The 13,849-nt window shown below is 54.1% G+C and overlaps 4 protein-coding genes across 4 annotated transcripts; 2 read left to right on the top strand and 2 right to left on the bottom strand.

Annotated features, from left to right (window-relative positions):
* Window positions 1–336: 336 nt before the first annotated feature.
* On the bottom strand, window positions 337–2,364 carry CC84DRAFT_1097010 (arginyl-tRNA synthetase; the record flags this gene model as incomplete). Its single annotated transcript, XM_018174695.1, has 2 exons — window positions 337–499; window positions 560–2,364. The coding sequence occupies 2 exons, from the start codon at window positions 2,362–2,364 to the stop codon at window positions 337–339; spliced, it is 1,968 nt and encodes a 655-aa protein (XP_018033345.1).
* Window positions 2,365–6,330: 3,966 nt separating this feature from the next.
* Window positions 6,331–8,396, top strand: CC84DRAFT_1178535 (uncharacterized protein; the record flags this gene model as incomplete). Its single annotated transcript, XM_018180351.1, has 3 exons — window positions 6,331–6,599; window positions 7,422–8,242; window positions 8,314–8,396. The coding sequence occupies 3 exons, from the start codon at window positions 6,331–6,333 to the stop codon at window positions 8,394–8,396; spliced, it is 1,173 nt and encodes a 390-aa protein (XP_018033344.1).
* Window positions 8,397–9,674: 1,278 nt separating this feature from the next.
* CC84DRAFT_1189014 (uncharacterized protein) lies at window positions 9,675–10,553 on the bottom strand (the record flags this gene model as incomplete). The annotated part of the gene is made up of 3 exons (XM_018181027.1): window positions 9,675–9,738; window positions 9,794–10,266; window positions 10,377–10,553. 3 exons carry the CDS (start codon window positions 10,551–10,553, stop codon window positions 9,675–9,677), a joined length of 714 nt encoding a protein of 237 aa, XP_018033343.1.
* A 2,170-nt stretch (window positions 10,554–12,723) lies between these two features.
* CC84DRAFT_1166758 (uncharacterized protein) lies at window positions 12,724–13,786 on the top strand. The gene is made up of 2 exons (XM_018179044.1): window positions 12,724–13,147; window positions 13,209–13,786. The coding sequence occupies exons 1-2, from the start codon at window positions 13,021–13,023 to the stop codon at window positions 13,541–13,543; spliced, it is 462 nt and encodes a 153-aa protein (XP_018033342.1). The 5' UTR covers window positions 12,724–13,020; the 3' UTR covers window positions 13,544–13,786.
* The last annotated feature ends 63 nt before the right edge of the window (window positions 13,787–13,849 follow it).

The raw sequence follows: 13,849 nt of genomic DNA, 5'->3' as shown, positions 1-13,849 counted from the left end.
CACTTGACTGCTGCTTTTTGATCGTCTACCGTGGTATCAATCCAATCCGATTCTTGTGCCGCACCGGTACCCTGCCCTACCGTACCCTACCCTCCAGAGTGGTTGATACACCACCCAAGCTTAAACATGCTAATTCCAACGCCAAAGATATGCAATACACCGCGCACGAGACACAAAAGTCTACGCATCTGCCTCCCCACTCTCTGTCACCCGCTCCACGACGACATAACCAAACAACGTCGTCATTCTCGACCCAGCAGCTCACGGGCAGCACAGCGTGCTCGCAATCCTGATCTGACCCTCGATGTAGTTGAGAAATGGGAACTCGTGCCGGTCCTACATGCGTTCCACGGGGCTCAGACCCAGGATGCGCATGCCGTTGTTGAGCGTTTGGCGGGCGGCCGTGTACAGCGCCAGACGCGCGAGCATGGTCTCGCGCTCCGAGCCCAGGATCTGGAGGTGGTCGTACGACGAGGAAAGGGCGTGCGTGAGCTTGAAGCTGAGGGGGCGTTAGCAGTTGCTAGCTTAAAGAAGATGATAGAAAAAAGGGAAGACTTACAGGTACGTTAGCACAGTGGTAGGCTCCTGCGTCTTGAGCGTGTTGATGAAGATGTCGGGCCAGGCGGCGAGCTGGCGGACAAGATCGATGCCCTGGGTCTCGGTGATGAGGGTGAGGTCCGCGGCGGAGGCGAGGTCGATGTTTGCGATTTCGGGGACGGCGGCCGTGACCTTGCGGGTGATGCTGCAGAGACGAGCGTGCGCGTACTGCAGGTATGGGCCCGTGTCGCCTTCGAAGCTCGTCATCCGGTCCATATCGAAGGTGTAGTTGTTGATGCGCTTGCCCTTCATGTCCTGCACCATGACGGCGGAGATACCTAAGATGTCGGCGGTTGCCTCGGGGTTGTCGACCTGCTCGTACTTGGCCTGGTTCGTGCGCATGACTTCGTGCATTTTCTCGGCGACGGTCTCGAGGATGTCGTCCAGGAACTTCGCGGTTCCCTTCCTGGTCGACATGCCCAGCACCATTCCGAAGTTGATGTGCGTGCAAGCGGCAGCCAGATCCTTATAGCCCATGGCCTCGAGAATCTTGAAGAGCTGAGCAAGATGGAGATCCTGCTGACTAGCCACAACGTAGATCATCTTGTCGAATTTGTACTTCTCGTATCGCTCCGATACGGCGGCGATATCACGGGTAAGGTATAGCGATGTGCCATCCTTCTTCCTCACGACTGCCTTACCCAGCTTCTTTGAGTACTTGGTGAGATCGACAATGATAGCGCCCTCACTGTTCTCGCTAACTTTCATCTCCTCCATCACCTTCGCTGCGTGGTCCATGCTCTCGTCCTTGACTTGCGATTCACCACTGTAGTCGTCGTAGCGGATGTTGAGTCGGGCATATGTCCTCTTGTACTTTTCGATCGAAAGATCCCTGAAGCGCTTCCAGATGCCTAGAGCAACGGGTTCACCCTCAGTCATCCTCTTGAAATATTTCCTCGCCCCCTCATCCACACCGTTATCGGCGACTTCTTGAAGCTGCTTCTCAAGTTCGGACGTATCCTTTTCCTCCTTCTTCAGCCCTTCGATCTTTGCCTTGAGCTCCTTCATCTTCTCCTCCTCGTCCTTTTGAATTTTCGAAATCTTCACGTAGACGTCGTAGAGGTGGCCGATGGGATTCTCGACGAGCTTCTCCTCGGATCCAAACAGGTCGAAGCCAATGGCCAGAACACCGTACTGCTTGCCCCAGTCACCTAAGTAGTTCATCCGGGTAACGTCCCAGCCACCAGCATCGTACAAGTTCGCGAGGAAACCGCCAATGATTGTGCTTCGCAGATGACCTGCGTGGAAAGGCTTTGCGATGTTCGGCGAGCTAAACTCGACAATCATCTTCTTGCGGCCCTTGGAGGGATCGGCGGGGTCCCGGAGACCCTGGAAGTTATTGAAGCCGTACGACTTGCCAAATTTCAGCACAGCTGGGACCACGAGGCTGGTCAATGGCTGGGCCTTGAACCAGAACATCAGGAGCGCGTCCATAACAACGACCTTCTCAATCAACGGGGATCCTGGGAAGCCGTTTGCGATCTCCTGTGCGAACTCCTTCATGTCCTTGCGCTTCTGGCGGAGGGCTGCCACGGCCATTTGTAGGTCGCCATGCTCGGTCTTGACAGTCCTCTGCAATGCGGGGCATATAATCTTGGTATCGATGCCGGTGGATTTGGATAGCAGCTCGGCGACGTGCGAGCGGTATAGATCGAACGGGTTGAGCGCAGGGTACGTGTTAGGCTCGGCGGGCAGCTCATCGATGCCGAGGGTCTTCAGCTTGCCCGTCAGGGCCTCGACGGCCTGTGCTTGCGTAGCGGCGTCCATGTTCACCAACGGAGTGAAGGGTCGTGTGTCGATCTGCGTGTAGTTTCGCGTAGATGCGTTGCGCCTGGGCTGGTGCTGTATTGTGTGTCCGGGGGTGACGCAGGGGAGCTTGCGTTGACTATATGCTGCGAAAGAGGGTGCGTGAGTCACCAAGGTGTGAGTCGCCCGCGGCCCCAGCAATAACACGAGTGATGAAGAAGAGAAAATGTTTGGCAGCGGGCGGATTGGGCGCTGCATGCGGGCGGAAAACGAAGGTGGGGCAGCTGGTATGCGTCAATCAACGAGTTGCAGCGCGCGCTCAAAATTTCCAGCACCGCCGCGGGGCTCGCCAAGCATCGGGCCTGAGCGGCGCATAGCCTCATGTCGTATGTCTAGAGTTCTTGACGACGTTCTTAGCAAGGGTTTGGTCCCGATGAATTGTGTTATATGATGATTTCATCTTCGATACGCCCAACATTGGCTTGTCCTGCTCTGATCACTCGATGCAGGTTGCTCTCCGAAGATTCCACTTGAGAATTGGAGCCTTGGGAAGTTCGACATGGTCCAAAGACCTACCCCAAAGCTAGTGCATTCACCCGGTACTCCCCTATTCATGCATTGGATCGAGGAATTTGCAGGCTCTCCCGTCTCAACAACGTGTGATGACTCTTTGGGACACCACAGGCAGGAGCTAGCCAAATGCGGTTACCCGGTTGCCATTCTGGACCCATCCCAAAGCTCACTCGTACATGTACAACGACACAAAAAGGCAAGCTCGTGCAGCCTTTGGTGCATCTCGCCGCATGCTCAATATCACTATGGTTTGGCCCCTCCAAAGCGAATCCGAAGTACGCAGGGTATGCAGCATGAAAGTACGTTGCATGGGTCCCATTCTCGGTCTGTTTGCACTACCACAAACTGACTTGGCATGCTGTATTCAGGAAGTCGAACTTTCGGTCAGTTACAGGGCCGTGCATGTCACGAGATGCGCCGAAAACGAAACATGGTAGCCATGGTTCCGGCCGGTGAGGTGGGAGCAATGGCTTTTATCATGGAAGCGAGATTTGAGCAGGAGACTATCGTGAGATCATCCGCCGAGGTGTGCCGCGAGGAGTAGGCTCCGTGATTAGCTCAGACATTGTTGCTTGAGCCTTCAAGGCTCCGAAAGCGGACACAGCATACGTAACTGCCATGCAGTCCCGTTCTGTGCTCGCGAACGCCACCCTGTCCGATGATCACCCTCGTGCAGCACGCTGTCATACCAGGCATGTTATCGAGCAACCTCATTCCAGACAGACGGGCATCCGACACGAGACGGTACTAGGTGGCAAACTCCGAGACCGACTTAGTTGAGGATTGAAGTAGCAGACAGACGCCGGCAGTGGACAGTCTACCATGGCATTGGGACCAGATCCAGCTCACAGCTCGTGTCCACGAACCGTCGTTTGTACAATGGGAGTACATAGAGCGCAGAAGACCGCAAGGCGCGCCTCGACTTCTCTCGAGACAAGCGAGGCCAAATTGGGTTTCTTGGGTGCGCCCCGGTGCCCTGGATACAAACATGACGGTCCCCCAATCGGTATGCCGGTAGGTGTGTCCGAGCATGTTGTGCGCCTCAACTGAGACAGGGTCTTCTTGCAGCTGAGTTTTTCGAGACAGTCGAGAAGATCGTAAGAGGTGGCGGTATGACGCGTATTCGCCAGTGACTTTGGCTGAAGACCGGTGAGATGAAAGCGCGGAGAGCGCAAACTCTTTCGAGGCTTGCATAAGGAACGGGCGGTCATCACTGTGATTCAGGTTACGTCGTCGCAACAGTAGAAGGCGCTACGCTAATCGCAAACACCGATCAAGTGCAGTTGTGCTCGTCTCCTCATGCCAGCCTAACGTGTCGTTGTGAACCCTGTCGGGCAAGTCCAGAGGTACGCATTGCGAAAGTTGGGTTGAACCGAGATTATTTGAGCGAATCGTGCCTAGCCATGCTGTTCTGAGACACCTGGAGTAACGACCACCGTCGCTACCCGGTACCCATTCTCGACTGGAATGTAGGCATTCACAAGTTTTAATCTCCGGTTTAGTGATGTTGGGGAGCGGCAAACCCTGCAATGAAGACAAAGCGATCTCTTTCACCTCATGCAGACGAGAGTAAATAAAGGGTGCTGGGCCGCGGATGCAGCGGAGCAAGATAATTCAACGCGAAACGACCCTAGTAGTAGACATGCACAGTCCCGAATGATTAGATGAATGGCCATGCAAAGGTACAAAAAGAACACAACTGAAGTGACAGGCCTGTTCGGGTCCTGGACCTCGGACGCCGGCAGCGGCTTCGCTTCCGCAAAAAGCACCGTGGTGCAGTCTAGGATCGATACGAGATCTGGCACTGCCTAACCAGTACACTTGCAGGAAGTATCATGCACTCTGCAATCGTGCCTACGGATCGTGCCAAAGTGAGGCTGAACAAAGGTTTCCAGCACGGTTTACAAGTGTTCGAATTGCTGATTTATAGAATATAGATTCAAATGACATTAGGCAATTCGTTACTTTCCTTCTTCAAAGCATTCGTAGGTCGGCAACAATCGCTTGAATGGGCTGAAGGATGAGAGCGGTTAGCCCATTGCTTCTGTGAGCCGAATCAGGTCAGCTGTTGACACTTGGGTGAGGCCAGCGCCTAGATTCAAAACGACGTGGCTGATAGGCTCCACAACGCTTGGTAGCCAGAACCGAACCAAAGCCAAACACCATATACAGATGTCGCATCGATCACCAACGTTGACGTCGAACGTCGAACGGCTGTAAGGCGGTAACGTTTGGCTCTTCTCCTCGGGTCACTATGAATTATGCATGCAGGAAGGCGTCAATCCAACGATGCAATTACAGCCATGTGGAGCAGGGAGATTGCGCGCGGAGGAGTTCGGCGTCTGCAGCTATGTTTAGAATGAGTACACCGGGTGTGATGATCGGTATAATCGCCACGGGCGATAGATCTCAAGAGATCTGCCCGCCACGCGGCGTTGGGATACATAGAAGGGGAGCGCGATTCTATGTGGCTGGCCTCCGTCCAATTTTGCTTTTCGAGACCAATGAGACTGCGTTCCAGTAGGAGGCTCTGCAGTGGTACAAGCATAGTCCTTGTGTCTATGGAGCCTGGCGGTCGGTATTGGTGGCTTCCTCGTACCCCTGGCGTGAACTTGGAGAGGAAAGCACGTCGACGAGCAGGGCAACAAGTCCCAGTTTTTGGCTCGGCAATCGGGTGTAGGCCGCGATTGCAGACGTGTGGGGAAGTCAGTGTAGGGTGCGTCCATGCACGCCGCCGCCGGTGACGCGCCTGGGAGGTTTAAGGAAGCTTCTGGATACGTGCATAGACGGCTGAGTGGCTTTTGCAGGCGCGTCGGATCCGTCTGGTTGGAGTAAATGAGTCGTACTGGTGAGGCTTTGTGTTCCTGCCTGACACCCTCACGAGCCCTGAGGGAGAGGCCAGACAGGCATACCTCGTCGTCGGACGATTCAGCAGGGGGAGGAGCATGTGGGATGACCGCGAGAATGAGGAACATGTCTTCGAGACCAATGGCGGATGGGCGGGACGCCATTCGAGCGAGATGCAACCCCCACCAGGAGTGGCAAAGAGCAATATGGTGCTGGTACTGAGGAAGAGTATAAATGGGGCGGAGGCTGTTCTGTACAGGCCACCGCCGTTACAAAAAGCGTACTGCAGCATCAGAATCGCATGCGTTAGTGCTGGGTCCAATTGCGCCGAGACAATCTTTCTACCTCCATTCTGACGTTCTGTCGAAGAGCCGGGACACAACCCAGGCACAGAAGGATCCATTGTCGAGACAGTGGTCGATCAGGACGGGTCGGTCGAACGAGCTGGGTTCTGAGGCGAGACGGTGAGTCTGGCGGCAGCTGGAAGACGAGCGGCCTCAGTGTTCATGCCGGCGGTTCACGGCGGACGCCGCTGCTGGCTGCTGCTCCTGGCGCCGAGGGGAAAGCATGGCTAATATATCGATGGCAGACTCCTACCCGCGCCGGTGCCGTCACGAGCCCCCGAAGAGCCGTGCTGCCGGGACTCTACTCAACATCGCCTTTTCGCGCAGCACGCTTCGCGTTGAGCTGTCGTCGGCCCATCGCCGCTGCGAGGCTTCTCGTCCCAGGTCGTCGCCAGGCCGTCTGGGCAAGCATTGGCGTTCTGTCCGCATCCGACGCGCGCGCAAAAGAAAGCACGCAGGACGGGCTGCTGTCACCACCACCAAGCGCTGTGTGTGCGTGACCGCGTTGCTGTGAAGGTGAGCGTTCAATCTCGCTTCGCTGCGCGTTCCTGCCCGCTGTGTCGCGAGCATCCCTGCCACCCACATGGCGCGCCGGGAAGCGACGACGCATTGCAGGCAGGGGCCCCGTCAATGCCTGCCCTGCTACACCACACGCTCCATGTTCCCCAACTACCCCGCTGTCATCCACCCATTTCGTTGTTGTTGCGCGCTTCCGTTGGCCTTTCCGTCATTCTCTCCGCTCCGTGCATGCGAAAAGAGACACCCTTTAGCCTAAGGCGGCGCCTGGCCAGACCAATCGGTCCGCCCGCCAGCGATCCGTCCGTCACTGCGCGTCCCGTCCTGTGGGGCCGGCAGCCGTTTTTCGAACCTCACCTCATCTCACCAGCCATATCCGTCTTCACATATCGCCTCGCCGTTTTTCGACGCATCTGAAGACGGCATGGTGAAATTAAAGGGCGCCAGTGTAGGGCCATCCCGCCCGAATGCTCTACTGTACTTGTCCGTCCGTCTAGGCGTTGTGGACGGCATATGGCATGCTACCCACCAGAAACCTATGATCGAAGCCTGACTCGTGGCTTGAACTCATTTCCTTATCACTGCAATCAACTTCCCGCCAATCCTACGGTTCATCGCGCTGCTATACATTGCCAGCGTCCGACGCCTTGAATGTCGATTTGTATCCTCTTCTTCCATTCGTTTTGCCAGATTCCTTTGTTTATACTTCACTTTAGTCGTCCCTTCACCCGTCCGGCATAACAGCCCAAGCTGAGCATTGCCCAGCGCTGTTAGAGTTACCCTGCTAAGCGAACACAGGTTTATCCTTCAACTGATGCAAAGAGGCCGTGGAAGAGGAAGAGGTAGAAATCCGAATCCTTCCCGGAGCTCGTCGAGGAGAGGCGTCAGATCTGTTTCCCGCATCGCCACTTCAAGAAATCGCAGCAACGCGTCAATCAGGCGGTCAGCTCGCATAGCAGAACTTCTCAACGGCGAACTCAACGGTGAAAGCGAGTCATCAGCAAACAACTCCATGGCTCACGTTGCGCAACAGCCGGCGTTTGGCAGATCTACTGTTCGCTCCAGACACGATACCGGAAACAGGCGGGTGACGCGGCCAAACCGGACGTCTCTTTCGCCCGAAGAACGTGGATACGCAATGGACATTATTGTGCAACCTCCTTCAAACGCCCGCGCCGGCCACTCCATCAATGGGACCATCATTGTCCGGTTACGAACCAACAACCCGAATCCAAACGCAGCGACAGAGGATGCCTTGAATCTTGCTGCCATTGCGTCTTTAGTGCCCGGGCCAGGTTCAACGGCCCCTTCCGATCCTGCGGTACTCAACACATTGCTCTCTGGTAGACGTGTCGATAATATCCATACACTGGCCGACGACGAAGCAGACGGCTCAATCGCCTCCATGGAGTTAAACGATTCACAGGCTGTTGGGTACATGCGCTTCTCCGGCCTCGTCATCCGCCAGGCCGGCACTTACCGGATACGCATCACCCTTCTCCGGATGCGAAACTCAAGCTCAGACCCACCTCCAGCCTCTGTTACAGGCGCAGCGGCGGTCCAGGTTGTCGATTCGAACCCAATCGTGGTGCAAGCCGGCGGCCCGACCGCGTATAATGGTAAGTACCTGGTGGCCAAATATTGAGACATACTTTCGGTTCCTGATTCGTATACTTTCCTTGTTGTACAGGCAACGATCAAGACGATGAAGATGACGGCGGATGGAGGACGGTGGTCCAATCCATAATCAACAATACAAGAAACTCGTCCTGACGTTGCACAAAGCTCTTCGATGCACATCCTACACTTCTATCACTGTCATGGGTCGGCTTGTAACAACATACTTCTCGTGTCGGTGTACGACCATACTTTTCTTTTCTCTCACGGGTGCGTGTTTTGGGAGGACAGTGTACGATCGGACGGCGATGCCAGCATAGCAGCTTGAGTGGATAGATGGGCGGCAGGGTTCTGGGTTGTTTTCCTAAATGAATATCGACGGTATCCGAGCGCTGGTATTGAGACTGAGGCAGAAATATACCGATTGTTAAACTTTGAACGTCGAGGTGTCCGAGCGTGCACCGAATGTGAGACTCTGTATATCGAGGTAGTCTAAGCGTGCAACCAACGTCAGTCCTTGAATACTGATGGTATCCGAGCGCGAATATTTAGACGGACGTCAGATTTGCCCAGAGTTGAGGTCGCGATGGAGACATGGAACTTTCTGTCTTCTATGCGTCAATGCTTGTGGGTGTTAATACATGGGTGGTATGCTATACTCTACGTCTGACAAGTCTGGTCTGCTTTGCCCACGCCCTACCCGCAGCCCTACCACCATCCGTTCCGTTCCGTGAGCGCGAAAAACATGATTCACCGTATTCCAAATGTCCCCTTCTCGAACAGCACTGAACATGTTTTCGTTCTGTTCGCCGGAGAAGGCATTCAAATTCCAAATACCCAATTGTCAATGCAAAACGATTCTCGACGCTTCTGCATTGCTTCCGCGACCCGTTGGTTCGTGGGGCGCGCCGGATCGCCGTTGCGCTTTGTCGGGCCGCAGGGGTTGGGCTGGTGCCTGAGGCGATAAGGCAACTTTATTGTTTTCGGGTTCGATGTACTATGTCTGATACGCTAGCTTAGGCCGGTGGGTGGCGCGAGTGCACTGGGGTGAGGTATGGTCCTTTGAAGCACGGGCATAACTTGTGTTTGTGACTTTCACCCTGGGCCTAAGGCTGCGTTGGGATGGAGGTGGGGTGCGGCGTGTTGTATGCGATGCAGACAGACTAGGGCATTGAATGTTGGATGTCACCATCGTTGTGATCGATCATGGCAGAGGATTAGCTCTTATGGTAGTGTAGACATCACAGCATCAAGGAGGCAATTTTGCGACAAGATGTAGGAACATATCACTGGAACGCTCAAAGTAAATGTCGTCAAGAGTATCGATTCTCCAGCAAGCTATGTACAACCTCCTCCACACCCCCGATGCAATCGATGGAAGCAAAGACAAAAGAAATGCTCGGCTCGAACTTGGTATCAACGGGCAGGTGCCACTTAGTTGAACTCGACGTCAGCGTCGACGCTTCCAATGCCGATGGTGTCTCCGGGAGAGGTTCCGCTACGCACTTGCACGTCAGTAACTCGTTACGTGCTATTTTGGTATTTGTACCTACCTCTTGGGCGTGCAAGGCTGCCACGAAACGTGCACCTGCTGTGTGAACGCAATGGTAGCATCATCGTTGGAAAGCTCGCCGTAAGCAGACGAGTTCGAGGACCGCAGGCTGATGCGGTTGTTCACGTTGAGGATGCCGTTGGTGCCGCACGGCGACCAGACGACCGCAGTGGTCTCGACGTTGTCCTGCTTGGTGTACACCTGGCCGTTGGTGAGGGCACCACCACCGGTGGCGGACATGCGGGTTGTCGATGTCTTACCCGCATCCTGCGAGAAGTAGTAGCTCGTAATGAAGTCGCCGGTGACGCCCTTGTCCATACGCGCCCAGCCGTGGTAGGTAGCGGACACGACGGCGTACTGGAAGCCGCCCGGGTACTTGAGGTTCAGGTGCAGCTGGCAGGCGCGAGAGTTGTCCTTGGTGGGGATGCCGGGGCCGATATAGGTCTGGAACTGGTCGAAGCCATAGGTGATGACCTTGTCAAAATCGTCAAAAATAATTTCTACTATGTAGCCTCGCTCGCGCCCCTTGTGCCACTCAGCGGCCGAGGTGGCGAGACATACGGTATGGAGTGCTGGGTTCTTACAGTCTTGTCGGTGGAAGTACTCGTGGAGACGGAGCCTTGCGGGCAGCCGTTACCGGAGTAGGAGGAGTCGATGATGACGATCTGGCTTGGGTCGGGCGCGGTCGCAGAACCTTGTGCTGGGACGGGGTTTGCAACAGCGAGGAGGGGAAGGAGAAGAGCGGCGATCTTGGAATACATTATGCTTTCGTTGCGATTGATACCGTGGGGTGGGTATTCGGTTGTCGATCTTGAGAAGTAATTGGACACTGACGATCTGTGTTGATGATCCCCAAGGAGAGGACAATCACTGACCTTTATACTTCTCACCAACTCGCATATTTCAAATATACCAATCCCCGGATCTAGACATTCAGCATCGCATACGGATCGTTGAACACCCAGAGTCCTCGTGGTCAGCCATCTGGCCACTTCAAGCGCCGGTTTGAACCAAGTCACCGCTTGCGCGCATCGCGAATTCCGTTATCCGGCTAGTATGCATCTATTATTAGTTCACATATAGCTACTCAGTATTAAGGTGCCGTGGTCTTTTGTGACCTGGAATACCTCTGGGTGATCCTTGAGTAGGACCGTACAGCTCCGTATATTGGGATGAGGGTCTAGCTGGTCAAGTCAATGGCAGGAAGCTCTAGGCGAAGCCGATTGAGATGGCAAATACGAGCCAGTACCACGAGAGTAAGATGAAGGTTCAGGAAAAAGATCGTCACATGCGGTGAATGCCGCACGGGATCTGTACGCCGCCAGTGCTGGTAGGTAGCGTTGGATCGATGAGTATAGTGGGAATACGAAAAGCTTCGACTTCAAGGTTGATTGCAGTGGACCTGCAGCACGTCTCGCCTTAGCCTCAAGGTTAGTCGTTGATCGACTTCCCAAAAATAACGGTCTCAGTGTCAAAATAAATGACCGTTACCGCCGTTGCTCTGCGGAGTAGATTGGGTCAGGTGACATTGTGGCGACAATTACAATACAGCACTCGGGGTCGACATCATATATTCCGTTGTAGGAGATCCGACATCCAGGTACTCAGTGCTTACAAGATGAGTCTCGACCTGCATTTTTGTAATTTATTTTTGCTTGGCGGTCGTTGCGGCGGTTTATGGCTAATATGCGCTCGTTGTTTCCGATGGCTGGCGAGCGAGCTGGCGAGCTGGCAGGGGTTGTCAGACCACGTTACTAAGTGCCCTTGCAATCCGCAATTCGGATAGAAGTCGGGAATGTCATAAACTCGATAGTTCGCACTCAACGTACCCTTCGTCAAATTGCGACCAAATGAACCTTCATTAACAGGACCAGCGCGCTGTGACTTCGCCTCAGACCTAGACCTTGAGTGCAGGTTGTCGGCTGGATATTTTCGGAATACGACGAAGACGGCTTTGAGGCTGCAATTGGCTTTGTCTTGGTGACCAGGGAAGGACCGAGCAGACGGGTGCAAAATTTGTGCACATTGAAGGTTTACACCATGCCATTGCATTCGACCTGGTAGCTTTGGAATAGTAGAGTTGGTACATCGAGATGGGTAGCTTGGTCTGCATCATCACTGAGCGCAGCATTGCCTGGTCTTCGATACCAAAACTCAACATAATGTTTTTTGTGTGGTCAGGACGAGTTCGTTTCGGTCTTCGAGTTATTAGCAGGCGGTTGTCAAAAATACCCAACCCATCTCCTCGGAGGCGTCGCTAAGTCACGGCGAGCAGATCAGCCTGCATGACGCGAAGCCTCGGTCAATCCCTGGTGCAGACGCATGTTCACTGCTGCGAGCAATATATGACTAACACTGGAAACTCGTAAACTGGGCGAAGTACAGTGTTAAAGAACACACAAAGAAGGGAGCCTCCGACGACCTCAAGCTTGGGTCTACGATTTCGCTGAGGCTACTATGCGTTTTGTATCTCGCATTAGTAGGAGACGTCGAGGACCGCATTGAAAAGTTCGAGAAGTGATCGAGTGCTTTTAGCGAACATGAGCGTTCGTTCGCCCTGATCTTTCCCACATACTAGGCGTCAGATCTGGTTTTAGAATGTGGGATAACTTTGAAGAGACCAACCACTCGGCCTCGTCAGCTATCTTCTTTGTTCTTTTCCGGGGGGGCATCGTGGCTCTCGTCGTTTTATCGCGTGCCGTTTTAAATGAGCTTCAGATGTCATTTGGCAGACTTTCGACGTCGTGATCCAAAGTCGCAGTTGATGGAACGAATAGCATTAAGAAGAGGCCTAGATGCTACCGAACAGAATAGTTGAACGCGTAGATGGTAGCAATAAAGCTGAGCTGGTGTCGTCTGGTCCCCATCGCTTCCGCCTTCCTCGACGCTAAAATTGCCCTCGCTCATCCCTAGCCAATTACACCTCCTCCACGCTCAACTTCCAACCTCACGCCTCAGCCTCCACCCCCAGCGGCCGTTTCCACAGCCGCCCCAACGCGCCTACGAATGCGGTCGCCACTGGCCCGCATCTATAACCGCCCCTGTTGCGCACGAGATCGCCGGAATCAAGGCGGGGGCGATGGGGCGAGGCCACGGCACAAGGAGACGTGCTAAGAGTCTTCGTAGGCGTTATGTGCTAAGGCTGCGGCGGGTGATGTTGATATATATATCTTGTGATGGAGATCCACTAACTTCGCATATGCATATCACTAACTAAACACGTTCATTATGAGATACGCAGCTTGTTTCTACCTGGTCGCCTGCGCAGCAGCGCAACTGCAATATGGGCAGCACACCGATGCGCCGGGCTCGAACTCGCCTGGTTCTTCTTCCGTTATTACGTACATGTCTTCTGGTTAGATCCCACGCCCCAGAACCGATTCAAATGACGTGTTGTATTGACCAAAGCTGCGCAGTCTACACGATATCCATCTTCGACCCGTCCAACGCACTCACCTACGGCGCGTCGAAAACGACCATCAACCGCCCTTCTATCGAGACGACTGAGAGCGCGAGACACTCGCATTCTTCTTCTTCACACAAATTAGGTTCATCTGCGGTTACGAAGACGCAGGAGAGCAGTTCCGCGACTGCGCCTACGCTAGAGGCCTCCGTTTCTCCGTCATCGAGTGCGGCCTCTTCGGTTCCTCCGGCGCCGGCTGAGCAGACTATTGGTGCTGCATCGCGGATATACTCGTGTGGAGCTGGGGTGATGGCTGGATGTGTGCTTGCGTGGATTGCTTTGCTATAAAGGTGGACATGTGCATGGGATCGTTTGAAGGCATTACACGGCCTCACGGGGATGATGTTGTTTTCACTATGGTAAAGCCAGATATCCATGAGAAGGCGTTGCTGTTGCATTTTGATGGGTTGTAATCATATTCTGATGGGACAAATTCAGGTGTATTTTTGGCTTCTTAAGGAGCTTGGTATAGGACAGGCGGAGCAGATACTAGTGCCGAGGGGTAGCGCCCTAAAGAACTACTCGAACAGTCGTTTCAACCCATGATGCTTTGTTCTGAATTTATTGCTTCCAGTGCAGTACGAGAAAATCATT

The sequence above is a fragment of the Paraphaeosphaeria sporulosa genome (genome assembly GCF_001642045.1).
Source record: "Paraphaeosphaeria sporulosa strain AP3s5-JAC2a unplaced genomic scaffold CC84scaffold_8, whole genome shotgun sequence".
NCBI classification, from domain to species: Eukaryota; Fungi; Ascomycota; class Dothideomycetes; order Pleosporales; family Didymosphaeriaceae; genus Paraphaeosphaeria; species Paraphaeosphaeria sporulosa.
Note: the sequence above shows the minus strand (reverse complement) of the source record. Positions and strands in the feature narration are given on the sequence as shown.

Bases quoted from the DNA above. Each gene is read 5' to 3' on its own strand.
- CC84DRAFT_1166758 (XM_018179044.1), top strand. From the start codon at position 13,021: ATGAGATACGCAGCTTGTTTCTACCTGGTCGCCTGCGCAGCAGCGCAA. The intron at 13,148-13,208 runs GTTAGATCCCAC...AAAGCTGCGCAG, and splicing joins TATTACGTACATGTCTTCTG to TCTACACGATATCCATCTTC.